Source organism: Aspergillus pseudotamarii (assembly GCF_009193445.1).
Source record: "Aspergillus pseudotamarii strain CBS 117625 unplaced genomic scaffold BDV38scaffold_29, whole genome shotgun sequence".
NCBI classification, from domain to species: Eukaryota; Fungi; Ascomycota; class Eurotiomycetes; order Eurotiales; family Aspergillaceae; genus Aspergillus; species Aspergillus pseudotamarii.
Window position 1 is genome coordinate 3776 of NW_022475043.1, and position 13939 is coordinate 17714.

The following is a 13939-nucleotide window of genomic DNA, read 5'->3' on the forward strand; positions in this document are numbered from 1 at the left end:
TTTTTTTTTTTTTTTTTGTGTGGTTGTTGTTTGATTTCTATCGACGTATTATGTAATGCGAATATGAAAGGAACTAAACTAATTTTGCATTTCTTTTTCTCTCTCGCGCAGACTCTCTCCGGATGTCGATCGAACACGGATCCCTCCCAAGTCGCAGCATCGATCGTCCACCGCAGTAGCTAAGCTTATTCTACGTGCTCCACCAAACAGGGAAACACTCATTCAGGGGAGACAGCTGAGTTTTTTTGATGGGGATGGCAGCACTCCACCGGCCTGTTCCAGTTGATCGTTGGATGATTGATCATCCAACGAGCACAAAGCATCTCCGCATACAGGAGAGGCGGATAGTCAGGAGTTGAGCAAGATCACTGTCGTTGAGGTCACCCAATGCGACGTCTTCCCGATTCGGTAAGAGTCATAGTAAACTTATTAAGATAATATAATGATGATGATGAGCATGAGGAGAGAAACGACAAACGACCGGCAGGAGACGGTCACGAGCTTTTTCATATGACATGATTCATCATCGTCTCATCTTCCTAGAAACCTTTTTGGTCTACGGGGAGAAGGAGAAGGAAAAGAATACTTCCGTCGTGGTAGACTCAGGGTACAGGGACGAAGTACCGTACCTTAACCCCGACCCTCTTTTTAGGTTGCCTTCGACCGTGGGTACAAACCGAAAGGGTGGATGTTGGAACTCCTTTGGAGCCCTGTCAACCACGTTGTCGATGTTGATCAGTAGTGTTAATTACCGTCTTGATGGGTTGTGTTCTATAATTATAGAGAGTCATCGTCCGAGTAATATATTACTAGTAGTTATTTATGATCCAGTGAGAAATTACATTACCAAGGAATTCCCGTTGGTTCTGGTTGAATTACCCTGAATGGATGTTCTTTGGCCTGCTCCGGACACCTGGTCTCTCTTCCTCTCCCCCTCTCTCTCTCTCTCTCTCTCTCTCTCTCTCTCTCTTCGTCTCGCCCCTTCTGACTCCATACACTCTCTTCGTTCCTCTGGTTTTGATTTCCTTGACTGGACCGAGTTAGTCAGAACTAAGCAAGGTCCGAGAGGGAAAGAAAAAGAAAAGGAAAAAGAGGAAAAATCTGGTTGGTCGACCAATCTTATCCCCGGTTCGAGCTAAACCACAAACTGCGTTAGTCTCCGGGGTTGATTCACTTTTTCATTGGAACAAACGAGAAAAAAAAAAAAAAAAAAAAAAAAAAAAAAAAAAAAAAAAGAAAAGAAAAGAAAAAGAAAAAGAAATTAAAAAACAAAAAAAAGTTCTTTTTTAATTTCCCATGTTTTTGGAAAAGTCAGGTAATATTTGACCTTCTTATTGTTTCGCTAGTTGATTTTTAATATTTACCCTTTTCTTTTTCTTTTTCCATTATAATTTTAATTTTCAAACCCGAACGACCGCTTGTTCCCTCGCCGTCCCCGCGCTGGCCAGACCGGGCGCTGGACTGGTCTGGATACGTCCCCATTCTTGCTGGGGTTTGGTTCTCGCTCGTTTGGGTTGGTGGTCCTGTCCTTCACCTTAATCATTGATACGCCGGTTCGGACTATACAAAAACCAAAATCCTAATATGAGAAAAATAAAATAATAATAAAAGTCATCTTCCGTCCACTGCGGCCCTTTCCTTTCATTCCCCTTCTCTGACACTACCACTCCATCTTCTCATCCTTTTCTTCCTCACTCCTCATTTCTCTCTCACGCCAACACTCGCGACAACGCCGCTGCCCTTCGGACCTCCCTCAACTAATCCGTCGATCGCTCATTTAGGACTGTCTCGTCTTCTACCACCCCACACAGACTCTCGATCGGTGCTATTCCGCTTTCTTCGATCTATAGGATTCCACCATTCACCATTTCTCGGTGTGCACGTTTGATCGTTTTCTCGATTCCACAACAGGCCATGCGGCTGTCGTGACTTCGCCCCGAGTGCTGCTGACGCTGTGCCTTTTTTTTTTTTTTTTTTTTTTCCTCCCCTTGTGGATTCTGCGTTATCGGTGATTGATTGCCGACGTATCATCCCACCGCCAGGATATGCCTCCCGTGTAAAGAATTGGGTGGAACGAACCTTGCGAACCGCACGCCATTCCCGTCGACTCGATCCAGCGACAACGAAAATCGAATCCGCTCGAGTCTGTCTGTCTCTCCCTCCGAATCGCATCTCCCTCCTCCGTGTCGGGATCCGTGTAAGATCGCTGAGCCGCGATCATCGCCCCTCCTGGATCCTCCAGACGTCTCTGGGGGCCTGTCTGGCAATCGATACTGGGCAATCGGAGGCGATACGGGATATTCTGCCGGCACGCTGACCTCGACCTTGGCTCATCCGCCGCCCGTGGAGACAGCCGATCTGTATCACCCGCTAGGGTTCTCGCGCGACACCACCGCCAACCTGGCTGCTCTTGCGGTTCCGCCACCGGGCATGGGGACAGCGCTCGATGCGCTGACTGCCCCTCAACCGTTGAATTCCCGTCGACCCGCGGCGCCGTCGCTCCCCAGCTTTGAGCTGCCGCCCCCGAACTTTCAGATCGGAGGAGCCGCGGTGAAGTATCACTCCCATCCCGCGCATCCCCCGCCAGCGAACAATCCCAGTGTCAATAGCCTTCTGACGCCGCCCGCCTCGACGCAGTCTGGTGAGACGCCGGTGCCCACGACCACCACTGCCGTGACGACTGCCGCGGTCTCTGCATCCCCCGATCCGACCTCGTCCTATACCGCCGCCTACTGGCCCGCCCAAAATTCATACGCCGCTGCGTCCACGACACCCCGTCAGTCCTGGAGCGCGGGTGTGAATCCCTACCCGCCGCGCGACACCTTCTCCCCCGCCGGGAACCATCTCCATCGACACTCGGTGACCTCCCCATCCGGGACCGAGGCGATCCCGAACCAGCCGTACGACATGAACCACCTCCCGCCCTTTCAGCAACCGCTCGCATCGAGCATGCCGGGCCCGAATTCGCAGCATTATGCCATGACGCATGCGATGCTTGCGGCACAGAATGCGCTCCCTAATCCGCCACCGGCCCCGCCGTCGCTACCCTCGAACGACCCGTACATGACCAAATCCTCGTCCGCTCCCTCCTACACCGGAATCCAGCAGATGTCGAATCCCTCGGGGGCATATGGCCCCTACGGTCAGACCAGCTTAGCGATTCATCCCCCCGGACGGGTGGCCTCCAACCCGCCCCCGCATCATCTCAACTATCAGCGACAGCCGTGGCCCTCGTATTCGTTACCGGCGATGAACGGACCCGTGCTGACGAACGTGCACAATCCGAACGGACATATGTCGCTCGTTAGCAATCCGCTCCCCGGCCGGCTGGCGTTCAACAGCGGCCAATTGGCCATGCAGCAGATGTATGGGGGTCATCCCTCCCACGCGGGCCACCCACCGGGTCCGACAAACGACCGACCCTTCAAGTGCGACCAGTGTCCGCAGAGTTTCAACCGGAACCACGACCTGAAACGACATAAACGGATCCATCTGTCCGTGAAGCCGTTCCCCTGCCATCATTGCGATAAAAGCTTCTCTCGCAAGGATGCATTGAAGGTAAGATTCTTTTAGAAGGTCGAGGTTGTCGAGCGAAAGAAACCCAAGAACTAACGGAAGTAGCGACACATTCTCGTCAAGGGCTGCGGCAAAGACGTGTCCGATACGATCCCGAAGCAGGAGGGTGAAACGGTGAAACAGGAAGACAAAGACCTGGAGCATGGCCTGTCGATTTAGCCTGCCCCTGTTATGGTTTACCCCTTGATTTCGACCACACCTCATGAATTCCCCACGCGACTCGACAGACCTTTCTCGACCTCCCCTTCACCTCTCGACTTGATTCCCGGCTTTATTGTGCTAATTTTATTGTGTACGTTCCATGATGCTTTGTATTTGGCCTGTATGTACTTGGCGAGCGGTTCGGTTGGGACGATTGCTTGTTTGTTTTATGTTTTCTTTCCTTTCTTGATATCTTGTGAATGGTTTGGCATCAGCGAGGGATAGCCGGATGTATGTACACGTATGTAGGTAGAGGCGTTGTAGGAGACTATTGGGATCCGTATTTGAAGGCAAATTGATTTCGGAAAGAGTCTCCTTGCAGTGGAATCACTGTGTACTTGAATATCCGATGTAAGGTCTGGTCTAGGAGACTGTGCCCTTCATGTAACTATATATCATTATGCAACTTCAACCTCCGTATACCTCGTCTTAGCTAAATATATATAAAATAGCAAAACCCTACAATAGAGGTACACCAGCTACTAAACCAAACTACCACCGACCAACTCTTACAAACACTACAAAAGATACAACAAAACAAACTCCACGAAACAAACCCACACCATCAAACCATCCCCACGACAACTCAACATGAACACAAAATACTTAACCACAGATACAACACCCAACACTCATACAAAAAGAAAAAGGGTATACATACATACACACATACATATACATACATATACACACACATATATCCCAAAGAAACCACCAACCCAAACAACGAATCAATCCTTCCTTCAATTATCCTTCTTCCCCAAATCACTACCACTAACAATATCTCGAGACCCAATCCACTCCTCCACCAACCCCCGATAATCCTCCACCCCATAAGGCTCCAACCACTTCAGCCCCCCCTTCCTCGTATAATCGAGTCCCAAATCCCTCAACAACAGATCCACATACGGCACCGCATCGAACACAAAATCCGGGTTCCGTTTCCCGAATCCACCTCGGTAGCGATGAATCCCGAACTGCGAATGCAGGGCCGTTTCCCATACGAGATCTGCATCGACGGCGGCAGAATCCTGTTCCAGGACCTTTCGGAGATGAGGGGGGCATTGTTCCCGAGGCACGAGGGTGAGGTTGTTGGTGAAGTAGGCGGCGATCCAGAGGGCTTGGGCCTGGGCGAGCATGGTGGTGTTGATCGTCATGGCGAGGCCCATGAAGGCGATTGATCTGGAGTTGGTGTTGGCGAGAGAAGGGGGGATCATGAAGCGGGAGAGACGGAAGGGGTGTTTTGCCGCGGCTGGGGCGTCTGGGGCGAGGGGGGCATAGTTAGCTGGTTTGGGGGGTGGGGAGGCCAGTCGGGGGAAGCGGGAGAGGATCTCTGCGTCGGCTTGTTGGACGACGGATTGGGGGATGGGGTCTTCGGCCCAGGGGAAGCCGAGGGTTTGGGGGAGATGGGAGGGCCGGAAGTCGATTGGGGGGGTTGCTTGCCAGCCGGTGGCGCAGATGAGGGTGTCGGAGGGGATGGGGGTGGTGCTGGAGGCGAGGTGGATGGTTTTGGGCGTGAGGTGGGTGATGTGGTCGATGTGGATTTGCACTTTGCCGTCGGTGACTAGGTCGAAGAAGTTGGTTGGGTAGTTCAGGATGCTGAGTCCTGAGGCGATCCAGAACGGACTGATCCAGGGTTTGAGCTTCTTGGTTTCCGGGTGGGCGTCGAATTTGTTCAGGGTGATTACGTCGTTGGCGAGGATGGACCAGAAGGTGTCGACGATTTTGCGGCCCAGCCAGGTGCCATGCAGGAGGTTGCGGATGGGACTGCAGCCGTCGGCGTCGCCCCAGATGCAGGGACTGAACCAGGTGAGGAGTCGTGTGGTGACGAGCTTCTCGAGCCATTTCTTTAATGGGGTTACGTAGGCGGGGGCCATCCAGACGGGGCCGTGGCCGTTGTCGCGGATGATCCAGTCGACGTGGGCGCCGGCAGTTGCGGCGGCGTAGACGGCGTCCCAGGCGGATTTGGTGCCGCCGAAGACGGTGATGCGCTTGTTGGGTTGCAGGACGGCGTCTTGGTGCTGGGGCAGGTCGCGACAGTGGAAGAGAGGCGCGTCGAAGGTGTCTTGGCCGGTGATGGTGGGTAGGTAGGGCTGGGAGGTGATGCCGGTGCAGACGATGAGCTTCTTGCTCACGACGGTTTTCTCGCCGTCGGTGTCGTCAATGGTCAGGGTCCAGGTTCCGTCGGAGTTATGTTCCGCAATGCGCACCCGTGTGTTCAGACGGATGAACGGGGTGAGCTGGAAGTGCTTGACGAAGCGCTCCATGTACGTCTGGATCACGGAGCCCGGGATATGTTGGCCGGGCTGGACACCGAACGAGGCATCCATGGGGAAATCGCTGAACTCGTAGGTGCCCAGCATGTTGTTGGATTTGAGGCCGGCATACAAGCGATGCTTGGCCCAGACGCCGCCGACCGAGGCCGCGCTCTCGAATAGCACAATCGAGGCGGAGGGGTCGACCTGGTGGTAGGTCTTGAGGGCAGCGAGACCACTCCATCCTGTTGATGTGGTGTGAGTGTTGGTGAACTTGCGACGTATCAATTCCGACGGGTGGACATACCAGCTCCGATGACTGTCACGTCAACAGTCTCCATGGTGATCAATTTCACAGGTACATTCAATGCAATTGTTGCAGGATTAGTTGCAGTTGGTGATTTTCAGCCGAACGCCGCTCCCCGCAATGGTCGTGAAGGAGGGAATTTAAGGAGCAGGCATAAGGGAGGGGAAAAGCCAGGGTGGAGTGACAAGCGACATAATTATATTAGCTGAGTATAGGATGCCGATCGCGGAATTTTCCCTCATTCCCCGGCGACTCCAGTGGAAAAACGGTCGAAGTCCGGGAATCCCGCCTGATAGTCAAAGACCTGGCGAGATTGCAAGAGGCAGAAAAAAAAAAGGTTTGTAATTAGTAGGACGCACGGTAATTAGACAATTAGGAAAATTAGAAGAAGCGTGGTTGCATCGCGCCACCGCTAACTTCGGCCTAACGACTAGGCTAAAGCGGCGTCGGGATTCAAATGAGGTAAAAAGTACGGCCATGAAAAGGATAATCGGTGGAGCAGTGGAGTTTGATGGTTGGTTGGCAGGTTAGTAACCTTGGGAGAATTCTCCCGAGGTCTGCAGTGGGAGTTTTAGTCTATGGGTCGGAGTCGTTTCAAGTGGAACCTGGTGGTTATTTAGTAGTATTTTATTAGCAGTGATTAAGGGTGGAGCTTGTCATTCTTCAAGTTGACAGCCCAAGATTCACGCTGGATGGATACAAGAAACAATTTGTATTAGACTTCTTTTATCCAAAGTCAAAAGCAGATAGAGGTTCATGCGCGATATATCACATTAGATTGATGTACGTACCACATCTGCTGCCAACCCAAACAAGGGCGATCACTAGATAATGCATCACAAACCCTAAACGTTGGATCTGTCTTTTCCTTGCAGAATCAGTGGCGGTCCGAGCAAGGCTACTCGCTCAAAAATGCTTAAGCGATAGCTACGCATACAAAAAAAAATATATATATATATATATATATATATATATATTCCTTATAAATAGTAATAGTAATAGTAATCTCGCTTCCCGCAATTAACGATCCACTGATAGTCCACCCGGCCTCAGTAGCCAAACGTCGGGGAGCCACCACCATATCCCGAACGGGTAACCCTAAGGTCATTCATTAGGAGCGGAATGGGGACAAGACGCACCGGACAAGCGTTTGGCGTCCCCGCTGCCAACTTCCAACGGTCATTCAGATCCAACCTGTCGGGCCATGTGGTTATCAGACGGGAATTGATTTCGACCCGTCCCCTTTCCCCCCCTGGATAGAAATGGATACATCGATCTTCCGTGCGCCGGGTTCCGGGCTAAGCACCATCCAGTTATAAAGCTACTTTTATAACCAAAGTTCAGCGCTTTTACCTCCCCTGATCTTTCCCCCCGTTTGCTCTCCTATGATCTGAGTGCCCGCACGGACGTCCAGACTGCCACCATGGCCGGGGATGATTTTACCATCGAGGCCTTCACCCTCCTCAGCATCGCCATTGTCACCATCGCCATCCGCATCACTGCACGATGGATCACCGCTGGACCGAGAAATTTCAAGCTCGATGACTTCCTCATGCCTGTAGCGGGGGTATGCCACTTCCCCCCCATCACATATACACACACACACACCCACAGTACTCATGAAACAAAAAAACAGGTGGTTTACGGGTTGGAAACGGGCGCCGCTTACTGCGTTGGCGCTTGGTGGATGGGTCTAGCCAATAACGCCATGACCGACGAGCAACGAGCCACGCTTTCTCCCACTTCAGAAGAATACCGTCTGCGTGTAGGTGGCTCCAAGACCCAGGTTCTGGGTTGGTCGTTGTATACAACCCTGCTGTGGTTGCTGAAAGCTTGCATGGCTATTTTCTACTCGCGATTGACGTACGCTTCCATTTCCCTTCGTGAATTGATTATCTTTTCTATTCCTCTATATCTTCGATGGTTTCGTATGCGAAAACGAGATAAGTAGCTCATTAATTGGGATCTAGAGCCGGCCTGATCAACATGAAACGTCGGGTCCAAATCGCCTACGTCCTCATCGGCGCCACTTATATCGCCGTCATCTGCTCGATCCTCTTCGGTTGTCATCCCATGCATAAGAACTGGCAGATATACCCCGACCCAGGCAACTACTGCCAGCCCGCGGTGTCGCAGATCGACGTCTACGTTACTGTCACCTTGAACGTTGCGACAGATGTGTACTTGATATCGATTCCAACACCGGTATGCCTTTCAACACATCTATAAATACCATAACAACCAAGCTAACAAACCGAAACCAAAAAGATGCTCTTCAAAGCTCGTCTCCCCTGGCGCGAGAAATGCGAGCTCCTCGTCCTTTTTAGCGGCGGAATCTTTGTCATGGCCGCCGGTATCCTCCGCTGCGTGTTAATCGTCACGGTACGTCTCCTCCCTCCCCCATCCTTCCCTAAAAATTCCCCAAGTCCCCCAAAGCTAACAAAGATATTTAACAAAAAAAACAGGCCGGTGCAAACGGCGCCCAACAAGCCGGCAGCTGGGCCTGCCGCGAAACCTTCGTAGCCGTAGTAATCGGCAACGCACCGATGATCTACCCCTTATGTCGACGCATCGCACGCCGCGCCGGCTGGTACATCAGCACCAAGGGCATTACCTCCAACAGCTACCCATTAACCGATAGCGAAGTACTTGGTGGCGGCGGCGGTAACGGTGGCGGCCATAACTCGAAGAGCACCATGCATAGCAGTAATCGGAAACGGAAGTTTAAGCATCCGTTGTCGTTGCCGGATACGCAGTATCATGATGAGCAGACGATCTTGCCGCGTTCGGAACCGCCGACGGTTTGCGAGGCTGGGACTTGGGATGAGGAGAGTCGGGGGAGTCAGGAGGGGATTAAGGTTGTTAGGGAGACTATTGTGCACAGGCAATAGATTCTATCTTTATTTCTTTTGTTACTTTGGTTTTCTTTTGGGTTGGTTGGGGATGGTGGAGTCTAGTCTTGAGATCTTTTCTTCTGTGGATATTACTTCTTTTTCTTTTCTGGCATATATATACACGGATACCTAGTTGATATATGATATGATATATATGTATGTACAAAGACATAGACAACAAACAGCTTCAATGAATCATAAGCTCGTGATTTTTTTTTTTTTTGCCATTGCCATTGCCATTGCATTTGACATACTTAAACAAAAAGAATAAGATTCCGACTCAGTGGGTCAAAGGAAATGAAAATTAATATAAACCCCATCCCGTCCCAAACCCACATCCAATAACCTTATACGAGATAACCCAGACCCAGACCAAGATCCAGACCCAATAAGCATAATCCAGGGACCTCGTATAATAAATGTTAAAATGTTAAAATGAAATTAGGCCCCTCTCCTGGATACTGAATTAAACCTCCTTCTGAATAGCAGCCGCCCCATCACTCGCAACAAATACTTCATCCTTTTTCAATGATGCCTTGACCGGGCTCTTGGCTTGGAAGATCGCCGTCAATTCTTCCAATGTGCGCTTGCTGGTCTCCACAAACAGGAAATAGATGATGATGAACTCGAACGTGTCCCAGAAGATGAATAGGAAGTAGTATTTCCAGCCGGCGCCGGTGAAGGCGATTCCAGTGACGAAGGTGTTGTAGAAGGAGGCGATGTTGACAAAGAACTAGATTTTGTTAGTCTCTTTTTCTTTTCTCTTCTTTTCTTTCTTTTTATTGATTGAGGGAATGAGATGTTATGGGAATTAATAGGGGGATTTGGTGATGGATGGGTAATGGACAAGGTACGTACGTTGTTCATGCCCATTCCCTTAGCCCGACTTTCATATCGAAGACATTCCACCGGGTACATGGCCTGATTCGGCGTCCAACCGGCCGAGTAGACGAATCCAAAGATGAAGATCATGGCGATTTGGGCCCGGGCTGTGACTCCGCTCTTGGCGATGGGTTCACCGTCTGGACCGTCGACGACGTTGGTTGCGTTCAGTGCCAGGACGATGGCGAAGAGGATGACGATGAGACCGGTTGAGACGAGGAGTTGGGGACGACGACCGACACGATCGGTGATGAGTGCGCCGAACACGGCGCCGATGAACTGCACCACGTTTTGGAGTCCCTGCAGGAGGAGTCGGGTGTTGTTGTTTTCGATACCTGCGCCGCGGAGCATCTGGGGGTAGTAGTAGGAGACGGGGCCGTTGCCGGACCACTGGCCGAAGAAAGCTGTCATGGAGATTTAGTTAGCTAATCATTGCTAGGGAGGCTAGTCGTGAGTTGAGGGGGTATTTGGTGCGCACCCATGAAGATGACAAGCATGGATCGATACCGTGTCTCGCGACTGTTGAACAGCTCCCGGTAGTCCCACCAGCGCTTATCAGAACCGGTCTGGGAAATATCCTCCACCATCTCCCGGTACTCGAGTTGCACAATGGGCGCGTTACGATCGCCTTCTCCGTGGTATTCGGCCAGGACCTTGAGCGCGGCTTCATGCTTGTCTTGGGAGATGAGCCAACGGGGGGACTGGATGCTGTTAGCTTCTCTCGTTGAGTTTCTTTGTCAACCTGGATTGACAACCTACCTCTGGAACAGTAAAACAGAACAAAAGCACCAACCCCGAGAAGATCATCTGCAGCCAAATCGGAATCCGCCAGCTCATTGTTCCCTCAATATCGCTTGTCCTCCACGGGATGAAGGTTCCCGGAATACCGCCTCCAAACCACAACACATTGTAGAGACCGGTCATTGCACCTCGATAAGCGGGATGGGCCATCTCAGAGACGTATGCTGGACCGGCGGTGGCGGAGGTTGCTACGCCGAAACCGAGGATGAATCGGCCCGCCATGAAGCCGCCCAGGTTGTGGCATGTGGCCTGGACGATTGTTCCGACGATGATGAAGATGGAGCCGAGGGCCATACCGACGCGACGACCTATTGACCCGGGGTCTTAGTCGGGATGATGTATGTTGGCAAAAGGGGAAGGGGTACCTTTGAAATCCGTGAAGGGACCAGCCGTGAATGAGCCCACGATGTTTCCGATGGTGTAGATAGCGTAGACGATTCCGGTAGATGGTGTACCCTCATCTGGATCGAACCCGAAGTATGATCTGTATTGTTCGTAGCTGTTGATGGAACCCATGAGGGAGCCGTCGTATCCGTTGATACAGGAGTTGAGCATGGCTACTGCGATACACCAGTACAGCTGGATTGGTCAGTGGCTTGTCTGCCCATCAGTCTAGGGTATAGGTGCCATTACCTTGAGCATACTCTTGCTCAGCAGCTTGGGCTTCTGCTGGATAGTGGCTACTGCCAACGCGGCATTGTTGACACCCTTGATCTGGGCTTCGCCCGGGTTGTCACTGTGGGACACAGTGGCATCCACCTTATCGGCCATGGTGGGTCAAAGAGGATAGCAAAGAAGATCGATTCGTAGTGGATACAATTACATAGTCTGATCGAAAGAAGAAGAAGAAAAAAAAAAAAGCGAACCTAGGGGAGGTGAGGGGGGGAATTGATATACAATATAACACTCTGAGCGTTTCGGTGTATCATACCATTCCATCCAGATTGGGATTAATTACGATACAATACGGTTTATATTAAACTGTTACATCTGAACAAATTAACGGCCAGGGTTTTTGTTGAGTATTCAGCCCTGTGTATGGACACAGAGTCACCCCGCGGATGAATGTAACAAGGAGTGATCCTTCCGTAGCAAAAAGGGTATAAGCGTATATCAAAATCAAATCTGGGGAATATGTTAGTAGTTAGCCCGTATTCTAGCTTCGCGGGGGCGTGGATTGTGGATTGTGGAGGACCAATACGAGATGCTCGATGATTAGATCCAACGTGCTCCCCATCGTTCTCGTGTGGTCAGATTCCCCAGCTATCCTCGTGGTCGAAACTCTGGATGCCCAAGTTCGCTCACGCCATACCTCTCTCTATGCTCAGTGGCTATGCTAATCTAGGAACTACTCTAGTGCGGTGATCGGTCCGAACTGCCGTGTCCTTTTCTCTTCGAGTAAGCACTACAGGTCCAGGGTCCAGCCCCCATTTAATTAAAATTCCTGGGGTTTTGTGTGGGTGGACTATCCGGGGTTGACAGGATTAACCTGCGTCCGTTAAGCCGGGATTATGACTGGGAGTGCGGCCCTAGGATCCGCGGCTGTCTTGTGATTGAGTGCTTGTCAAGAATTCGATTGCTACTAGTCTTAGCTGCAGGGTAAAAGCGTCTCGGGAATTAAGCGATGTCAAGACATTGGTCCGTCTTGGCTCCGGTTATGCCACTAAACACCCTCCATTGGTGTCGCTTCTCAACGCAGTGTTTCAAGGTATGAAAAAAGAGATTGAACCTAGTAGTATTAATTACAGGCCACATGGCAAAGGCCTCCGGACTGCTAACTAGTGCATCCCATTAGGTCTTGACACGCGACTGCATGTTAGCTTTTCGCACGAACATTTCAATAACACATGATGGTCTGTGGCCTCATCCAGGCCTACCTAGACAGGCTCACCGACCACTAAATTTTTTGGGATGAGCTGGTATGAGGCGACTGGACCAAGATCGGACTCGATCACTTGCCGCCGCACTGACTTGATGAACGTCGGTTAGTGACCCGAGGACCAGCGGCGACATGGAGCCGGGAGATTATTGCCGTATGGAACAGGGTCTGGATGGCAGTATGACTGTGGTTCTGGTTGGTGGCCCATGTGCCTTCTGAATGTCTTCATTTCCGAAGTGCTAAGCGAGCTAGAAGTCAAAGCACTGATTTATTATGTGGAGTGAAGCTACGTATGGGGATATCGGTGAAGGATTTCCCTAATAGACATGCTCCTACATATTGTACAATATACTAAATATGTCGGCACGTACGCACCTAACCCAAAAAAGGAATTTTGCAATTTTGTAGATTGTATGCACTTGTGTCCTGTTAGATCCGGAGATGCTTGGTTCCCAGAAAATAACCACAGACTCACTAATGAAACCAACTTAGCTTTTATTTTCATAAGCAGGTACGCATGCCATCTATTACCAGTTGAGAGTGATTGCTATAAAGACAACGGGGAATGTATTCCATATCGTAAGATATGTAACTCCGAAGCTAAGACTGATGAACAGGTCCTGCAATAGTAGATCTTACCCAAACTACCATCTGAGATATTTGGAAAGAGCACCAAAGCAGCTTTAGCATGTTTGTGGACTTGCAAAGGTGAAACATAACTGGGAGCGGAGATTGGTGGAATAACTAATAATCGACAGGTACTTACCAGCAGCCGAGGTCCATGGGTCTTGTTCGCATACGGCATCGTGCATTGGTATTGCAGGGTACTGACATGGCCCTCGGCCGTATTTAGCGATTTCGTAATTAATTAATGGGTTCGGTTCTGTTTACTTTATGTAGATGTCATCTCCATCGTTCGAAGACTGTGTGAGATGGGGATGCTGGTATGGGCCTGTTCTGATGACAGGAATGTTGTTTTGCTCGAAGGTAATATCTAGATGCAGGTGACCCTTGCCAAGGAGTCTAGCGTCTAATGTATTTAGGACACTCTAAAAGCTTTGAAGCGTGGCGGATGAAAACTGGCTACATGTGTTGAGTCACATCACCCTGTAGTAGCACGGAGTTGTAGTTTTGCTCCTGACTG

General features: G+C 50.7%; 4 protein-coding genes across 4 annotated transcripts; 2 read left to right on the top strand and 2 right to left on the bottom strand.

Annotated features, from left to right (window-relative positions):
- The first annotated feature begins 1974 nt into the window (after positions 1–1974).
- BDV38DRAFT_247212 (putative C2H2 finger domain protein) lies at positions 1975–4198 on the top strand. Its single transcript, XM_032054636.1, has 2 exons — positions 1975–3558; positions 3622–4198. Exons 1-2 carry the CDS (start codon positions 2431–2433, stop codon positions 3733–3735), a joined length of 1242 nt encoding a protein of 413 aa, XP_031913163.1. The 5' UTR covers positions 1975–2430; the 3' UTR covers positions 3736–4198.
- On the bottom strand, positions 4199–6785 carry BDV38DRAFT_247213 (flavin-binding monooxygenase-like protein; the record flags this gene model as incomplete). The annotated part of the gene is made up of 2 exons (XM_032054637.1): positions 6340–6785; positions 4199–6277 (listed from the first exon to the last, which is right to left on the bottom strand). Coding segments are annotated over exons 1-2 (1787 nt in total), but the record flags the coding sequence as incomplete, so codon positions are not given.
- A 620-nt stretch (positions 6786–7405) lies between these two features.
- On the top strand, positions 7406–9537 carry BDV38DRAFT_247215 (uncharacterized protein). Its single transcript, XM_032054638.1, has 5 exons — positions 7406–7906; positions 7976–8202; positions 8310–8544; positions 8608–8721; positions 8805–9537. The coding sequence occupies exons 1-5, from the start codon at positions 7763–7765 to the stop codon at positions 9228–9230; spliced, it is 1146 nt and encodes a 381-aa protein (XP_031913165.1). The 5' UTR covers positions 7406–7762; the 3' UTR covers positions 9231–9537.
- A 162-nt stretch (positions 9538–9699) lies between these two features.
- Positions 9700–11687, bottom strand: BDV38DRAFT_271482 (putative MFS lactose permease; the record flags this gene model as incomplete). The annotated part of the gene is made up of 6 exons (XM_032057324.1): positions 9700–9966; positions 10092–10519; positions 10594–10816; positions 10875–11224; positions 11282–11495; positions 11550–11687. The coding sequence occupies 6 exons, from the start codon at positions 11685–11687 to the stop codon at positions 9700–9702; spliced, it is 1620 nt and encodes a 539-aa protein (XP_031913166.1).
- Positions 11688–13939: the final 2252 nt, after the last annotated feature.

What these genes read in the sequence shown, in the direction of transcription:
- BDV38DRAFT_247215 (XM_032054638.1), top strand. Translation starts at nt 7,763, where the DNA reads ATGGCCGGGGATGATTTTACCATCGAGGCCTTCACCCTCCTCAGCATC. An exon ending in TCCTCATGCCTGTAGCGGGG is followed by an intron (nt 7,907 to 7,975) that starts GTATGCCACTTC and finishes ACAAAAAAACAG; the next exon opens with GTGGTTTACGGGTTGGAAAC. An exon ending in GCTGCGTGTTAATCGTCACG is followed by an intron (nt 8,722 to 8,804) that starts GTACGTCTCCTC and finishes CAAAAAAAACAG; the next exon opens with GCCGGTGCAAACGGCGCCCA.
- BDV38DRAFT_247212 (XM_032054636.1), top strand. Translation starts at nt 2,431, where the DNA reads ATGGGGACAGCGCTCGATGCGCTGACTGCCCCTCAACCGTTGAATTCC. An exon ending in CTCGCAAGGATGCATTGAAG is followed by an intron (nt 3,559 to 3,621) that starts GTAAGATTCTTT and finishes TAACGGAAGTAG; the next exon opens with CGACACATTCTCGTCAAGGG.